We start from the raw sequence: 19,281 nt of genomic DNA on the forward strand, positions 1-19,281 counted from the left end.
AAATTCAAACGAATGAAATCAAGCTTAGCGGTATTAAACTTACATGATTGATATATATATAACTTTTTAAAGAGAACTTCGCCAACTATGTAACAAACAAGCAACTTTCAATACAAATAATCGAAGTTCGATAGCTGAAAAGTTGCTCATTTTGGTAAAAATGCAGTCCACTTGTCAGCAACAACAGGCCCAGCCAGGTCAGAATGGAACTTCCGCGAGCAGAACATCGTTTTTGATAGAAGATATCCTGAGTCGTGGAACCGCTCCGCCGCATTCTCATCATCAACTTCATCATCAGCACCTGACGTCCAGTCACGGAGTACAACATCAGCAATACCAGCAATTCGCCAGTTTATTACCTGGTTATCCTTCTGCACCACCTACGGCAACCTTCTTCCTGGGACCACTTTTTGGTAACACGGCGATGGGGGTTGGCGTGGTACCGGGAGTTACTGAACTTGCGGCCTTGAAGCACTGCCGTCGACGAAAGGCACGAACAGTGAGTGAAACCACTTGTAATCCTTATCTTTTGCCTCTTCCACTGGTGGTCGTTTGCATGATTCACTCGTCTCGATACGGAGATAAAAATATCGGAACGTTACGGCTATAGAGACTTGCTTTTTAATTCCTTCATTTTCTTTTAATTGCTGAAAACATACAAATGCGCTATTCACGAAATCGATATTGATCTCATTGGAATAAGAATGATTATGATTATAGATTTATTTTCGTCGTAGTGCTTTCATTATAATTGGCAATTCTAATGTTAAAATATCGAATCGTACTCGTAACGCGGATCGTAGTTCCAATTCAGCCACGAAGTTTACTTATAACTGTGATTTGAATTATTAGAAATTTAGATTGAATTAATTTTAGTTTAAACATTAACCGGATTAAATTTTACGACATTTTGCATCCGACATGCTGTTACAACAGTGGATAGTTATATCTTAAATTAACTTCATTTAAATAGCTACTAAGAAAATGGCAAAGCAAGGGTTCGAAGCATTCTGTGTATGTTTCTTATGTTGAGCCAAGATCTTCCATAGTAAATTTCGCAACTGTATTCTTTCCTTAATTTTTACATTGTCGCTCTAACTTCTGTTATTAACGTTTCCTGGTAATTTAGCCAATAGAGAAACCAAAGCTATTTAGTAATAAGCGTAAGCTTGTTTGAAGTGGTTTGTTACGCTAAGAAAATTCCATTGTCCGATCACCTAAATTCTATCTTTGCTCGTTTTCACAGCTACGATATTCTACCTTCGGCTTCCTACTAGTATGCTACTAACGAAATTCTATATGAATTTGGTATGACAAGATTAAATACAAACGGTCAACAACGTTCGTGGAAATGTCACGGGAAATAATTTAATCGTCGAAACAATATCGATCGATCGTGCAAGTAATTTTATCAGACAGAACGAAATTACTAAAAACGCTATTGTCGAAATAAGTAAACGTTCGTACAGGCTTGCAAGAAATCGTTTGTGTCGTATTTAGGTGTTCAGTGATCAACAATTAGCGGGTTTGGAAGCTAGATTCGAGGTGCAGAGGTACCTGAGTACACCGGAGAGGGTAGAGCTCGCGGCGGCTCTTCACCTCTCGGAGACCCAAGTGAAAACGTGGTTTCAAAATCGGCGGATGAAGCACAAGAAACAATTGAGGAAATTGAACACCAGCGCCGGAAGCAATGGCAACCAGAATTCTAATCAGCAATGCACCGGTCAATCCGTTTCCGTTACATCGCCTGCCGGTAAGCAAATCTCATATTCTTCCATCCTGATAATAATTAAAGCTAGACTTCGTTTACAACAGAATCTAGAAAAGATTCTTGCTCGATTCACGTTACAAATAAAACAGCTAACGTGTACACATTTTTTTCAAGGGTTTAACTTTCGCGTAATTATGTAATTAAGGGTTTAACTCTCGCCTGACAATTTCGCGAAAGATTAGTAGGTTTTGATACCGTAATGGTATAAAATTGAACGAAAATATCTATGTTTTTCCGCGTTTTTATAAAAAAAAAAAAAAAATGGAATTATTGACACTAGGAACGATTAACAGTTACGAGACTTTATCACAATCAGTATATCATATGTCTCGTCTGATATACGATCTTACACTAGCGCTAGAAATGATTAAGAATTACGAGAACGTATCGTAACTAGTATATATCTTGTCTAACGTACAATTTGTTTGTAAGTTATTTTTTAAAGCGATTCGTGCAAGAATCACTTCAACGTTTGCGAAAAGAATTCTTATGAAATGAAATATGAATCATAGATCATGATTTTCGCTATTGGCGACGTATCTGAATCATCGTATTCGTAATATCTTTGGATATCTATCTATCTCTGAAATCTGTTTATAATTGTCCATACAATTCTTAAAATCTTTGTGTCAGCAATATCGTTTTGTAAACTCGAATTCAAAGCGCCGTGTATGTATTCTACTCGTCAGCGACTTGCTACTTATGCGTTTGAACATCGAACGTCTATTTAAACTTTTATTTGAACACGTGAAAGTTCCAACGTCTTGCCCTCTGAACAACGAATTGAACAATACATTCGACTTTTCCTAAAGCGAATACAAGATTTTGTTTTCGTAATAAAATTATTACGGATCGAACGAGCCGCATACGCGAAAGTTGGGTAACAAATTGGAAAGGTAAAAAGACTTTGAGGACAGGTGATCAGACAGGCGAAACGGGCGATCACGACTTCAGGGGAAAGTTATAGCTGATAAAATGGAAAGTTAGCTTCCTATTATAAACTCGATGACGCTTAAAATTTTCACGCATCGCGTAGCTAATGCAAGCGTTTAATTGCAATTGCTGGAACCCCCGTGCAGTTTCGTATCCGCCTAACAATGCGTAATTACCGCTAAACACATGTATCGACTTTTCGATAAACACGCGACCGCTCGCGTTGCTTCGCATCAATTAGCTCGGATTAACAACACGATGTGTCCTACATAATCAATTGCTCATAAATCATATTTGGAATTCTGCGTCGGCAGGAGAAAAAAAAAGAAAGACACTCTATAAAAACTGGGAACAAGTCCGCGATATTCAATATCGTTCTTGAAAGTTTAAAAACGTCGCAAACATGTTGAAATGATCAAAGTTTTGTTAAAGTGATATCTCGTTTGCAATGTTCTTTCTTTTTTTCTTTCGGTCAGTTTGCGTTATCGAATCCTGTTTTCTCATATAATTTCACGCATGCGAAGAAAAGGGAAATCCTAAGGATTTTTAAAGATGTCCTTCTTGCTATCGTTTCTTCGTCAGAAATAACGATCATATTCGTCCGATTCAGAATCACGTTCATATTTCTGCTGTTTCAAGTGAATTCTCGTATTCTAATTGCGTAATTTAAAAGCTCAACTTTTTCGGAATACGCCTCGTGATGTTGGTTGGATTACTGATCAACGGTGATCGGACGATTTGGCCCCGTCTTCTTCTTGAGAAAACGCTTCTATCATTCTCCTGATCTCGATATCAACTAAACGATTACCAGTCTTCGCATCTTTGTTCATTTATGGGAAGCTGTAAAAAAGAAAAAGAAGCGTGAAATGCACGTAATACGCAAGAATATATATCGAAAGTATCAATACTCGTCGTTATGGTATTTATATAACAGACGAAGCAAATCGCTGCTTCTGTCCTACTCTTTTAAAAATGTGAATTTGTAGAAATACTCGCAACCTGATAATTACAATAATCGTATTATTGTACGCTAAATTCCGATTCAAACTAAATATTTACCGAGGAGATAGAAAAGAGGAGACGAGGAAAAAAGATGAAGAAAAAACTAAAGAAACAAAGTGCAGTTGGCGGACAGATAGAGAATTGTTAACGATTTCGCGCGCAGTAATTGGTCGTCGTCGTAGCCAGCAGAAAAGTAATAATCGTGGCTGAAAGTAGATGGTGGCTTGTGTATCGCAATTAAATCATTATTAGTATAAACTTCGTAATTGTGATTATCAATTTGCATTCGAGCGCGGGCAGCGCGTCGGAATTTCCGTGTACGTCAAATAGTTCCCTGTTATCATGCTAATGGACCATATAATGCAACCAAAATTCGGCTGGCAATAAATTACGCAACTTTAGTTAACTAACCAGACCATAACCGAGGTCGCAGTAACTATAATGATTAACTACCGTTGCATGGATAATGACCGCTTTTTGCCGTACAATTTCCCACAATTCCTATCCTCCGGTTTAGCCCTCTGTTATCCTTCCTCTAAATTCTGCTTCAACAGGCTTTCGTACGCTCGATTATATTGTTTCCGTATTCTTTTATGAAGAAAATGCGAATAACAACGATGCAATGAGAGAGAGAGAGAGAGAGAGACTCGAAGGAAAATTGGTAGAGGAGGATGACACAATTTTTCATTCGAGAAAACTGTATACAGAAGAGCGTTCAGACGATCAATATTATTGTAGATATTTGAGATTCTCAACATCGTATTGACGGTATATATCGATCGTCTGGAGGATCTCTTAGATGCGATAACGTTGAGAACTTTAAATATTGACAATAATATTGATCGTCTGAACGATCTTTAATAGAGCAATATGCGCATCTCTATGTTTCTAAATATTGAAACAAATTCTCGCAAATAAATGATATTTAAGGATTAACACGACCGCTTTCAACATTTAATTTAAAATCGTACATTCATTGTCATCTCTCTCGTTCGTCTAATATTATGTAAATTCTTATATTAATTGATTAATCAGATAAGTTAAACGAACGAAAGAAATAACAATGAATGTACAATTTTAAATTAAATTTTGAAACCGGTCGTTCGACCGCCTGGTAGGATAGCATTGCTGTTGAATTGAATTGTCTTCGATTTTCGTAAGATTCGCGTAAGATCGTACGATTTTTACATCGGATTTCAACGTTAAATTATACGGCAGAGTTATAAAAGAAGTATTTTCATTCGTTATTACTAATTTAATCTAAGTATCTTCGTTTATCAGGCGCTATCTGTTAGCATTTCACAATCGAAAATTGTTACATCGCAGTAAACGAATAATAAATGTCGATATGTATCTCCTACTAGTTATAGCGACGATGATGTTGTAATGATATCGTAATACGATACAGGCTATCGTTTTTAGTTTTAAATTATAGTTACGACAAGTTGAAATATAAATGAACATGTAGATTTAGAGAGTAAGCAACAGAGTAGTAATATTTCTTGTTTCACTTTCAAATTTCGATTCTGATTTGTTGATTAAAAAAGAATTCATTTACATGCAAAGCTCTCTGTATCGCGTAAGTATTTATCACGTGAATTACAACACCGTAAACAACGTAGAAGACGAAACAACAGCGTCGTGCAAATAGATCGAGCAATAATTCCCGATAACTGTACCGCTTTGTGCACGCACAATGGTGCACGATCGACGCTGTTATAATGTAGTAAATGCCGTGATCTGGGAATAATTAAATCGGATTGCTCGCGTGAATTGATTTAAAGCTGTAACGTTCACGTTCGCGAACGAAAATACTGCTTTATTCCGCTTACTCCTTCTCGGAGGAACCTTTCCTCTGAATTATTTTAAAAAGATATAAAATTAATCCTAATGCTATTCTTAATACGCTATTCTAACCAACTGTCTCGTTTATCAAACTTTCGCTGAGAAAACGGCACAACGTACGGTTAAAAATACATAAGAAAATATACATTCTCAAATTTGTACAATTTTCTGGGTTCTAGAATTTTCATATATATTAGCTTGTCTGAAAAGTTTCTTTTGTTTTATAAGGAAATAACAGATACACAACATTTTTTGTTTTATATTATTTTATTGAATTATGTATGATCATGATAGTGGAAATAGAACAAAATGGGTCATACATAATTTAATAAGATAATATAAAACAAAAATGTTGTGTATCTATTATTTCCGCATAAAACGATAGACACTTCTCGGACAATCTAATATATTACCGCAATTATACTGTATCTAAATACAATATAATGAGACAGTTGCAAAAATATAACGCAGTAAATATTCAATTCCTCGTAATGCCGACATTGTATATAATGTAACATACAGTGCTTGATAAAAAAATGTTTAAAATTGATATGAATTTTAGTAACTTTCGATGTTGATAACGATCATCTATTCTGCCGTATATATTATATTTCTTCATTGCTCTTATTAAATGTAACTTCATTTTGTACAATCATGACGTCTTTCTATACTTCTTATTTTATAAACTTTCCCTTGTCCGCCACTGTATATTACATATACGCATATACATATACAATATCAATGTATTATATCTTACATACGTTATATTAAACAATAAAATAGAAAATGTATGATACATCTATATCGTATTAAACACCATAAGGCGGTATATTTTTCCAACAACGTTGTATCTTCACGAAACGATCGCTCTCTGAACCGGGGGTGCACGATTCGAACTCACCCCCGACCCCGTTGCGACTTACACCGCATCTACTCATAACCTTCGGCAAGTTGCTCGTCTCGGTAGCCAAGATGGCTTCGTTCGGTAGGAAGGGCTAACGAAGTTAGTAGACGTCTCCTTGGTAGCCAAGAAGAAGGGGGTTGTAAGGGGTGGAAAGCACGTAGAAGATGAGACCGCCTTGTCCTCGAGAGACTCCAACGGATACCGTCTAAGGAACCCACTGCAGAGTTACGACACCCCACCACCAATTTCTCTCTCTCTCTCTCTCTCTTTCTCTCTCTCTGTCTATCTATCTATCTATCTCTATCCATCTATCACTTTCTTATCGCATGTTTCTCTGTTGCTCCCGACTGAACGTCTTACGAACCTTGTTCTTACCTCTTGTCTTCTCGATTCGGTCTTCGAGAAAATTAGTCAATTATCGGCTAAGTGCTTGGCCAGACCTACATTCACGATTGCCCACGGCCGAGGGCTGCTGTCGAGGACCTTATAGTTGTGTACCGGCACATATCTGACCCAATTTGATCAGTCGATTTTCTGACCACCGAGATAAGAACCGGGGAGGTAGCTTTTTAGAGGCATTTTCTCTGTCGGTTACGCTTCCTTTCGGTTTCGTTAGGGTTTCGTATAACGTCTGGTGGTGCGTTTGATTAGCTTCGAATCGTGGGAATTAATGGCACGGGATTCGTATATTTTCTTCCTTTTTCCTTCTTCTTTTTTTCTTTTTTTTGAGGTAAAGAAATTGGAAGATGACGAAGAGCCTTGCGTATTCGGAGATCTGAAATTAATAAGAATGCTTCTTTGAGATACGGAGACGTAGAATTCCTATATGAAATTCGGTTTGAAATTCATGATTTTATAGGCGTTTAGCGATTTCAATGAGAAATTTAATTTAAAGTTGTCGATTCTGTTTGTAGAACTAGTAAATTCTACCAGACGAATACATATCTATAATTTCGGTGTAGAACTCGCAGCGAATATCCTGCCTTACCGTGGTCAAATTCCTCTTGTTCTGAACTGTGTTTACACTGTTTCCCGTCAATACGTTAACCACTCGTTAAAGTAGTAACCTCCGATTATTATGTTTATTTCTTCAACTAAATGTCTTCGTGCTACTTTTGTTTTCTTCAAACAGAACGAAGATGAATTTGGATTAATCTCTTCTACGCGAATTTGTACAGGAAATATATAGAAGTGGAGGGATGACAAAAAAAAACATAAAAATACAGAAGAAGCGGAGTACAGAGATGTTGACACCTAGACATGTAGAAATACGGAGATCTACAAACCTAGGAATATAAAAATATACAAATACATAGATCTAGGGATCTACGGACTTGGAAGTATAGAAACACATATTGAAATCTAAAGATATTGAGACCTATAAATTTACAGATCTAGAAATATAGGAATACTGAACCACAGAATCCTAAAAATCTGTAGATCTAGGAATATATGTAACAGCCTGGAGATCCAGGTATCTGTAGATCTAGAAATACAGACTTAGGAATCTATGGACTTACAAATATAAAATTATACAGACTCAGCCTGCAGATACTTCTAGGAATCCATAAGCATAAAAATATAGAAATATAGAAACTTATAGAGACTAGAGGCTGTAGGTGCTAAGTTTCACGTTTATGGTGTAACACTAACTTAGATTTAGGTTACCGGATCCTATCCAAAATCTACAATGTATGGATAGAGAAGTAAATATACAATATAGAGACTTAGGGATCCATCGACTTAAAAATATAGAAATATAGAAACTTATAGAGACTAGAGGCTGTAGGTGCTAAGTTTCACGTTTATGGTGTAACACTAACTTAGATTTAGGTTACCGGATCCTATCCAAAATCTACAATGTATGGATAGAGAAGTAAATATACAATATAGAGACTTAGGGATCCATCGACTTAAAAATATAGAAATATAGAAACTTATAGAGACTAGAGGCTGTAGGTGCTAAGTTTCACGTTTATGGTGTAACACTAACTTAGATTTAGGTTACCGGATCCTATCCAAAATCTACAATGTATGGATAGAGAAGTAAATATACAATATAGAGACTTAGGGATCCATCGACTTAAAAATATAGAAATATAGAAACTTATAGAGACTAGAGGCTGTAGGTGCTAAGTTTCACGTTTATGGTGTAACACTAACTTAGATTTAGGTTACTGGATCCTATCCAAAATCTACAATGTATGGATAGAGAAGTAAATATACAATATAGAGACTTAGGGATCCATCGACATAAAAATATAGAAATATAGAAACTTGTAGAGACTAGGTCCTAAATTTGACGTTTGTGGTGTAACGCTAACTTAGATTTAAGATAATGAATCGTATCGAAAAACTACAATGTATGGATGGAGAAATAAATATACGATATAGAGATTTAGGGATCCATCGACATAAAAATATAGATATATAATAGACACACAATTATACGACACAACATAATCACACAAAAACTCGTTAAAAAATCCCATAAACTTCCTGCAGAAATAAATAACGAGCTTGTTTGCGATGAAATTGTTTGCAGAACGACCGGTGGATTTCTCTCTGAGCGGCGGGCGAGAATCACGGGCGAGCAGTGACGCGCCGGTAGACTCCGACGACGATGAAATCGACGTTCTAGGTGACGAGACGCCATCGCCAACGCGAACAGGCAATATTCACGTCTCTAGGCGTGCCGGTTCACCGACGAGTTTTCATCAGATCACGTATCGTCATTCGGTTAGCCTGTCTCATCAACCCCAACACGGACAAGCTATTCAACGCCAACATCGCTGAAACGAAACAGTACAAGGTTGATATTGCTCTTTCACACGGGAGAACGTTTAATATGAGCTAGCAAATGCAGACATTGCATCGAAGAACGAGAAACCGAGTGATCGGTCTGAGAAATTGAAGGAAGATTTGAGAAGGGAGAACCGAGAGAAATCACGTGGATTTTTCTAAACGCTCGAATCGTTTCTCTCAAAGTGCAGTCAATCGGTTTAAACAACTGTTAGGAAGTCCTTCGGGAAATACGAAGATCCGCAATGCGATTTCGAAAGAATTTCCTCGACGACATTTTCCATTAATTGTGAAATTTTATTTATCGGAGCAAAATGTTTCTACAGATTGATTTAGACAATTTGAATATTTTCATTTAAGGAACGAGAAGAAGTGACGATTCTAAACCACCTAGATCCGACGATGGATGATAAAAGTAATACTGTCTCGCTTATAGAACAAGATTGTTAGGAGGGACTCTTCATTTTGAACCAGTGACTAATAGAACAATGTGAAAGAACGTGAAAGAAATACGAACGACACTTTCAGTGTTAAGAATGAATTTGTGATTGAAGGAATAGTGTACAATGAAATGGTGTAATATAAGAAGATCGAAAGACTCGAGACGATGTAGAAAGTGTAAACGACTTGTAAATGACTCTTTAGCGATTAGAGTCTGGTCGATCTCTCGCGACACTTTTTATAGCGAAATGCCATAATAAAGCTAGTCTGTTTCGAGTCACTTTTTATAGCGAAGTAGAAAGTTAGCTTGTGATTCAAGTTGGGATTAAAATGTCATGATGTAACGCGATGTATAATATCACTTCCTCCCTTTCCCCAGTTAGAAGTCCTTTTTATAGTTACGATTCGATTCAGTGTTACTTGTTTAAAGACAGGAAGATCACATTTTACGATCACGCGTTGTCATTTGAACGGGTGTGATTTATTTAAAAAGAAAAGAGGAAGAAAAAGGTTTGTACAGATTCGTTATTTTTCCTTCTCCTTGGCTAAATTTTCTTAAAGTTACATATTACAATTCGTATAACTTTTATTTATTTAAAATAAGCGTCATTTATTTGGAAGAAGAGAGAAGGAAAGAAGAGGAAATACTGTCGTATAAAATCATGCAGTTTCTTTTTTAAAATTCTATATTTTTTTTATTTAAAGTAAGTAAAGCGAAGAGTTAAAAGATAGACGGACTAATTTTCAAATTAGATTTGGCGCGTTCCTATAGACGACAGATAAGTATCGTAATTGACATTTATAGGTTGTCGCGGGTCATGAACGACGAGGTCGCCTTTCGTGCAACATTATCATTCCGCTAATTGACAGCCTGACATTTTCTGCCCGTCGTTTGGGACATTTTCGAGGCTTAACGCACTCCACGAGCTAAAGAAGCAGTTAATCTCGGCTTAATTCCGTGAATTAAATCGTGAATCATGTTTCATCCCCCGACTGAGCTTCCTTACAAAACTCCTGTACAAAATTAGACGCGTAAGCCGCGTTCAGTTGAATCTTTTTAACGATGTTCTGTTTAAAAGCAAAAGCTAAAAACCGGCCATAAGCGAAAAAATAGAAGATAAGAAGAAATCATTATAAAATTTTCAGAACCTTAAACACCCTTCAGAATCGACGTACAATGAGTCACCGATCCTAGAAATCTCAAAGCCGAAACCCTCCACATAAGTAATAAAAAGAAGAAAAAAAACAAAACAAGAAGAAAAAGAAGAAAAATAAAAAGAAGAGATCAGCAAATTTTCAGAAGCTGACAAAATTCTTCATCCGTAAACCACTGAACTCGGAGATTCTGAAACTACAAACTCCGAAAACCAACGAACCAAAAACCAAAAAGGGAAGATTAAAAAGTTTCCACCTAATCGAAACATGACATTTCTTCGCGGAAGATACGTAAATTATCTATCCTAGAAAGCTTAATACCGAAATGCCGCGAGAGAACAAGTAATGAAAAATAAAAAGAAAAGATAAATTTCCAGAATCTCCGAACATTGTGCGGCAGACGTATAAATCCAACAGATCCAGGAGATCGATGTCGAAATGGACGAGGGACAAATGCCAAGGACAAGGACTTTGCCACGACCGTCTTTTGCTACCTGTTGCCGAACGTTAGAGGTCGCGATCGTGTCTAGAAAGAAAGAAAAGGGGGATATCGCGAGCTGACAGTCCCGGAGCGTTTCCGGCTGAGCACGAAGGCATAGGCGGAGTCTGCGGAACACGTCGTGCTGCTCCCAGTTGGGGTGAATCCTAATACCCAGATAATGGGAAGTAATTGCGAGGGATCAGAGCCAGAGCGAGCAGAGTTACTCTCTCACTCTCTTTCTCTCTCTATCTCTCTCTCTCTCTCTTTCTGGATTCAGGAGCGTGTATAGAGAGAGGGTGGAGGTGTCGGCGTTCTCATCCCCTTGCGGCGCCGGAGATTCGTGGGGGTGGATGAAAAGGACGGTCCAACAGACGCGCACGCACACACATTGCCAAGCAGAGGGGTGAGAAGAGAGGTGAGAGAGGCAGAGACATGGAGGAACCAGAGGATGCGAGAGAGACAGAGACCTATAATCATATTACCCAGGCTAAATCACGCTGCATATTCTCAAATACGGATCTACGATGGATCATGGTGTTTTGTAACGGAAAAAACACTTGTGCAACGATATTCCGTTGATTGTTTGTATGTGGACGATGGAAGACGGTGTTTTGCTGGAGATCGCTCTTTTGGGAATGTTGGATCACTTCTTGCTATATATTTTCGTGGATTATGATTCTGGAAATTTTGCTATTGGCTGTATGAATTTTTCTTTTTCTTTTTATCTTTTTTTAGGAAATTTATTCTGCTCTGTCGGTTCTTTTCGTTTAGCTTCGTTTGGTCGCTCTGAATGATCGTCTAAGACCTTTGCACAGTATCGTAGGCTGGTTGGTTACATAAGCCGATAATTCGAGGAGAAAGTTTGCTCCTTTGATACAATTAAAGCGTACTTGCTTGGAATTCGATAGGTAAGTGGCATTTTAGAGATGTGAAACGCAGGCGAGAAATGTTTAGGTAGGTTTTATAGGGTGATTGCATCTGTATCGAAAAAGAAGAAAATTCTCGGATGAAATCTCTCTTACAAATATGATATTTGTACGGCGAGCAATATTAGGTAAGAGAAAATACTTTTACCGATAACGTTATTTCTCATTCCTTTCCTTCGCCGCTTCATCGACACGTTCAGCAAGGGTCAAGCGTCAAAACCTTTCATCACACCTTCTCCTGACATACACCCTCGTTCAAGATATGAAGAATAAAGGCACGTATTCTATCACAGAAAATGTCTGGAAAAGATTAAAGAACGGTTAATGAATTTTACGCATGTGATGTAACAAACAGTTAGTAAACAATTTGTTAAAATCTTATATAGGACACGAAGTACCAATTCTTCTGAACATACTGTACGATATTAGATAGGAACACATCCATAAAGATTACTACTAGATTGCACATTGTTTTGCGTTTATGAAAAATTTAAAGATACAAAAATACATATTATACCCATAATACGCAAAAAGTATGTGAAATATCTAAATACTTGTCACAATGTGTATATATAATGAGTGAACAAAATTTGTGCATATCATAAATGTCCGCAGCCTAATTATCACCAATATTATTCTAACCGATTAAGAGCTTAAAATAAACTTCAACAACGACCAAATCTTCACAATACCGTGTACCAACATCAGCTTTATTTCGACGCATTCTTTCGGCTCTGTCTACCTTGAACATTCGCATTCAACATTGAACTGTGCGCACGCATAAGCTATATTACAAAATATTTTCTTTGATGTCGAAACGGCAGATCTCAGGTTCGCGATAATGCTCGCTCTCGAATAAGCTTTGTCGTACGCCGAGCAACGGAACCACACAGGCAACAAGCAGAAGAGAAAAGGTAGGAAGAGAAAGCAACTATCTCGTAAACTAATGAGATCATGGCAGGCCATTTATGACGTTTAAATTCCGTTAAGACGTCTGTTATTACGGCACCGTAAATAAAGGGGGAAAATTCGCACCCCTTGCCAGGCAAAAGGGAGACAGGAATGCGGCGAAAATAATGAAATAAAGGACAATGAAATGGCAGGTACAATAGCCAATGGAGCAAGGCTAGGATGGATGAGAATGAACAAGGCGGCAAGTACAGAGAACCCCCGGTGATGCGGACAGGGTGGGCAGAGGAACGACGAGAGAGGCAGCGAGGGGATGAATGGGGGTTGGTAGCTGCGCGGACTAAATGCAGTGGGCGGGTTCCCATTACTTTCATTATTTTCCGTCATAGGGGTTCGGTACCGATATGCGCAGCACAGGATACTGCAGTCTGTAAAGCGCGAGGGTGGCTTCGAATAGACAGCTACCTGGCTGTGTCTTTCACCGTCTCTTCTTCTTTGTCTTTCCTTCCAAGTGTGTGTCACTCCTTGTTCAACTAAAACGGATAATAATCAAGTCAACCTTAATGTTAATCTTAACGTGTACTGTGTAGAGATGGTATACTTAATGGAGGGGATTGTATAGTGAAGTATACAAGTTTTGAAGTATAAAGCAAAACTACGGGTACGGTGGGTGCATTTTTTTATGAACTAAAGTACTGATGAGTACGTAAAAAAATAATCAAATATACCTATAGATTACAAGTTAGCATATGAGACAGCACTGGAATAAGAGGAATACTCTTGCACATCATCGGTGTTGTATGATATCTGTACATTCTTCAACACGCTTGGCTGTTTTTATGACCGTATTGAGTCTATTAGAAATAATAAATCAATACCTATGTTTCGTTTGAGAGCCAACTCATTAAGTCTACATAATGCATTGACGCTTGAGATGGATGATGTCTGAATGACTTTATCCTGCAGATGTATATATGTACTTAATACCTTAGGTACTGAGAGCTGAGAAAGAGTTTACTTAGTGAGGAGACTTTATCGTCATAAGGAATTGTATATCTAGGAGTTATGGAATTATTGAAAGATTAGAGAAGATGAAGATGTGATTTTGGAAAAACTATGATCTATGGAAAATTGAGACGTTTACGTGTCTGTAAAATGAAATATATATATATCGCTGTACTTAGTATTGTTGAATATGATTTCTTAATGAGTTCTACGCGATTAGTATTCTAATTATCTGTGAATTATTGTGTTATATACTTATTCGTTCGGAAATTTATTTTTCTACTTGGAAAAACACAACATTCTAACAAGTCTGAGACTTAACACACAAAAATGTTTTCGAAGTATTGTACCAATGATAGGTGCTAAACTCTAAACTTCGATTATTCATACTGTAACGGGTCTTCCATGCTACAAATTGATATCGTAACGTGTAACGATGTAACGAAGCGAGTTCGTTTATCGCTAATCTGATTTCACGCGGTCGAGATGCTGATGAGAAAATCGCACAATTTCGCCGAACTGAATTACAAAACGTGTTACGCGCCATCCAAAAGTCGACTACCTGATAATTGCATTCGTAACAGCGGTCTATAATTTTCCCTAGATTCTAAGAAAGTATATACAGGGTGTCTGGTCTTGATCTATTATTCTAAAAATCTCAAAAAGTATTTGTACATCATATGAAAGGGAATATTTTTAGAAGAATTACAGGAGACCGGAAAGAAGAGATAAGAGGTGCTTATATTGTTCAATGGAGGCGTTAAGATCAGGTAAAGATCATTTATCTTTATCTAATAATAATAATAATAATAATAATAATAATAATAATAATAATCGGTGTCTCTCGTTAATATTCTCTATGAAAATGTATTAATAAGTTTATATGAAATGAACATTGATTTGGAGGATATTTTCATTTCAAACAATGCAAAACGATATAATTCAATTCATATAACGATTAGTATTCGTTTCACAATATTTTAATATGTACAATATTACGTGAAATAATCATCGCATAAATAGCTTTTATAAAGAATACGGCAATGTTGTTAAAAAATTACAGGAGAGGTCTAAAAAGTTCAGTGATTTTATACCGCTAAATATGATCGACAAATTTACATTACATCGTACACTAGATTGAGTACATTACAGATTACAAAGTGTATAATCTGAAACAGTACGTCATAGATAGATCAAAGGGGAGAAGATTATCGTACGTACAAGGCACCCCACACGCACGTACTAATTCGAGGAAATTAAATTACGTTAGCTAGTAGATAAGATCTATGAAAGTTTCCATGCAGGATCAATAACAGTTTATAAGCGACCATATTATTGAGAGATGCTTAGAGATTCGATCACATGTTCCTGACTAAATACAGCCATAATAATTCAATAAAACATCGAATTCCAACACGTCTGTAGCTGATAATTTTATTAAGATCCCAAAGCAGTAAATTGCAAAATCTTGAAATTAAGAAGGAGACGAAATAGTATGCTTTCTATCGGTTATTACACCTCGGATTTTTATACAAATTTACATTTTTATGTGCACAACTAGAGAAAATTGAGACCTATCTATTAAAAAATTATAATCGGTACTTTACTTTGGGTATTCTATGTATTTTTTCACATTGTACGCATTCCGTACATTTTTGCACTATTAAATTTCATCTAAATGCATAAAAATCCACAGTCTACCGATAGTTGACTTGCTCGAGCTTAACTTATCTACAAAAAGATAAAATGATATACCACTGTTCGTCGATATGTTAATGAATGATATAAATAATATTATAAATATCATTGCTAGAAATATTACCTTTGAAAGATAAGGAATATGCAAGACTGGATACGAGAGGAACGCAATCTAAGAAGTTAAATCATTCACAGGGCTAAAAGTTTGCAAGCGGTGGTTGAGAGACAACAGCAGTTCTGGTTGGTGCGGCGTCGAGAAATGGGGTGGAAACAGACTCCCAGTAGATTTATTCGAAGGGTGCGTAGAGACCATTGGATTGACACGCGGCGACGTCTTGACAGCTTGTTAGGCTAACGGTTGCGTGCTGTTCATCGAACACGCTTGAGCCTCTTTACTGCTCTTTACCTTGACATTTCACTTCTGATCAAGCGTTATACCATTGTCTGCTCCTTGTTTCCTGGTTGCATCACCATTCTCGAGATCTAAAGTAGTTGTAATCGTAATTACAGCTATCGATCAATATTTTTGTCTAAATATTTTAATGCCTACATTAAAGCTAAGTATATGATACGACAACCAATTGGTCTCAATAGATATAAACGCACAAAGATCATTTTTGAACATAAATTGTGTTACAAAGTATGATACATGAATACATTTCGATATTCTTCGACTTTCAGATGACTTGTGACGATTTTTACAACTATGGGATCATGTATTTTCAAGTCCTCGATCTCTGCATGATCTATTGCGAATTCCATGTCCTTGGAATCATGAACTTCGAGATCTGTTGGCATAAATCAATTAATTTTCTACCTTTAAACTAACGAACGATATATTTCACTTTTATTTTAATTAAGTAGTTGATTAATCAAATTCTAACAGCTACGTATTTAAAAAATATTTATCCAACTAGAATAACTTTACAGGAGAAAAAAAGAATGAAAATACCCACAGCATAATATCTGTTGAAATCTGGAGAGCCGGAGGAAGGATCAGGATCGACGAGAGGATATTCGTGGTGCAGGGAACAGCATTACTGTCCACGTGCCGTTTAACTTGATCACCCTGGCCAATCTGGCCTCATTTCAACCTCCAGTTACTACGGCACTTCCGCTAACAAATAATATTGTTGACGACCCTGCGGGGGCGTTCTGATTCGATTTGCTACACTATAAAAGCGTGCTGCTGGGGAGAGCCAGTAACAGAACGGGGAAAGCTTCGCGACGACTGACGAAGATGAATAAAAAGGAAACGAAAGATTCGAGGAGAATGAAAGAAACAGCACAGAGAGGGGGCTGAAAAATTGTATATTACTGATATTTCACTAAAGCACGTTTTTTGAATAATAAGATATTGATCTTAAAGTGATCTTGGTGCAAGGAAAAATAAAACATTTTCAATAAAATAGAAATAAGAGTGAACGCAATATTTATATTCTAATAACTAAAGAATGAAAACGAACATAAAATTCATGTTTTACAGACAAGTTTAGTAAGTAAGAGGTATCTTCATCAAAGTTTTCAATTGCAAATAATATGATATGATCTTAAAAAAATCTTATCAATATAAAAATATATGTAGAAGCGAAATGAAAATTTTATTCATTGCAATTGAACGATTTATACTAAGAACCTCTTAGTATTAGTTTATACTAAGAATTGGTTGATATTAGGTTAAGTGAACTGTTGTACCAGTTGAATCCGTAAGTGGGCTCCTATGTATACGAATTTCAGTTATATAAAATATAAAATATATATTTATACCGCAACAACTTTACGTAAACAGAGTTCTACTATATTACAAAATAACAATAATCAAATACTTTGTTTACGATGGATCGCAAATATTGTAATCAAATCGTAAAATCGTTCCTTATGCCACCAGTTTCACTCTCTTATCAATCTCACTTGTCCAAGTATTAAAATATATCCAGAAAAATCTAAGAAAACTCAACAAGAATCATTTTCATATAAAATCCTTTATCTATTCATTTGTCATAATTAATTATTGTAACAGACTTTTAACGATACATACGTGCGGACAGGGAACACGAGTGGGCAGAGTGGCACGGGTAAATTCTCGTCTGGAAGAGAGGAAGGAAAAAAATAATTATCAACGTGATACAGACGACAACGTGCTGGAAAGCATGGCTACGGTCTAATTAGTCCGGTTATTTAGTTAGGCAACGGAGATGCGAGAAGTTTACTCGGCCGTTCGGTGCTAGAGCCACTAAAGATTCGTATCTCCAGGACGTGTTTAAAAATAATTACCATGGAAGATTCAGCGATAGTCACGGAGTCGTCCTCACCTTTGTGCTTCCTGCCCTATGAAGTGGGCCCTCGTTGTTACGGCATAAAGGCAGCCCAGCCAACCCCTTCAGTACGTCCTCGCGTCTCTTCCGGCACCGCTCGAGTGCCTCCTCACCTTTCAACCACTCTATCACCGCGTTTAAAGAAGTAAAGACCAAAGGTTCTTTACCGTTTTAAGAGGTTAGACCGCTTCGAAAAGGAGTTTATTCGACGATGACAATGTGACAAGGTGTGCTACGGGGATATGCCTTATTAAATTGACGGATACACTACACACTGCTCGTATCACGAAACGAATATCGGGTAGACGTTCAATAGATTCGAGAATCGACCGAGAAGGATACGATAAAGAACTAAAGACTAAAGAACTCTTGTAAGTTTAAAGTGGATCACGAAGAACAATCGGTGGAATGAGAGATCACGAGTTCGCTAATTTGGCGCGATTTTTGATAGTGGTCAACAATCGGCGCAGTCGTCCTGCCATCTACATAAATCCGCGTTAATTAATTCTATTCAATGTATATAGATACCGCTACCGCTTAGAAATGCCTAAACGGTTGTTTATCTTTCACAAGATGAATTTTAATTATAGAATTACGTATAAATTTAATTCCAATGATTTTGTACTTTACAATCGCCATAGCTACGTACGATAGAACATTACGAAACAGTTAAGAAGCAGTAAAGTGATGTTTAAAAAGACTTAAAAATGTTATTTTTGTAAATGGAATACTTTCATGATTTTTAATTCGAGGGGAAGCATTAGAGACAGGTGAAAATATACGAGCGACGTGATTTCTCCGATATTTATAGTATTTATATTTGTTTACATATAATTTTCCATATATTATAATTATAATTGTAGTAGGCAAAAACAGTAGTATCGTTTAATAACAGAACAGTCGTACGACAAGAATACTAACTAAAACGTTGTGAAAGAAGAAGAAGTTGAAGGGAAATAGAGAAGAAGGATAGGGTGAGAGGGAATAAAAATGGTTTTCAAGGTTAACGAACGGTGGGTCTTCGACGCTCAAAAACAAGATTGCTGTTAGCCCTTATTTCCTTCTCTTGCGACTACGAGGGATTAGTCTTTTGC

The 19,281-nt window shown here is 36.8% G+C and overlaps 1 protein-coding gene and 1 long non-coding RNA gene across 4 annotated transcripts; one reads left to right on the forward strand and one right to left on the reverse strand.

Moving 5' to 3' along the window:
• Window positions 1-141: 141 nt before the first annotated feature.
• On the forward strand, window positions 142-10,042 carry LOC117241801 (brain-specific homeobox protein homolog). Its single transcript, XM_033507940.1, has 3 exons — window positions 142-499; window positions 1,501-1,753; window positions 9,001-10,042. Exons 1-3 carry the CDS (start codon window positions 161-163, stop codon window positions 9,249-9,251), a joined length of 843 nt encoding a protein of 280 aa, XP_033363831.1. The 5' UTR covers window positions 142-160; the 3' UTR covers window positions 9,252-10,042.
• On the reverse strand, window positions 7,183-18,711 carry LOC117241802. 3 transcript variants are annotated; one of them, XR_004495120.1, is made up of 7 exons: window positions 18,185-18,711; window positions 17,911-17,959; window positions 16,530-16,660; window positions 15,997-16,355; window positions 13,635-13,702; window positions 12,409-12,560; window positions 7,183-7,230 (listed from the first exon to the last, which is right to left on the reverse strand). It is a non-coding gene; the product is annotated as an uncharacterized LOC117241802 (long non-coding RNA). The 3 variants fall into 3 exon arrangements; XR_004495118.1 differs by lacking the exon at window positions 7,183-7,230 and adding an exon at window positions 9,164-9,247; XR_004495119.1 differs by lacking the exon at window positions 7,183-7,230 and adding an exon at window positions 9,164-9,247 and having other exon boundaries at window positions 13,570-13,702.
• Between the last annotated feature and the right edge of the window lie 570 nt (window positions 18,712-19,281).

The sequence above is a fragment of the Bombus vosnesenskii genome, unplaced genomic scaffold, assembly GCF_011952255.1.
Source record: "Bombus vosnesenskii isolate JDL3184/JDL3185 unplaced genomic scaffold, Bvos_JDL3184-5_v1.1 scf7180000016261, whole genome shotgun sequence".
Taxonomy (NCBI): domain Eukaryota; kingdom Metazoa; phylum Arthropoda; class Insecta; order Hymenoptera; family Apidae; genus Bombus; species Bombus vosnesenskii.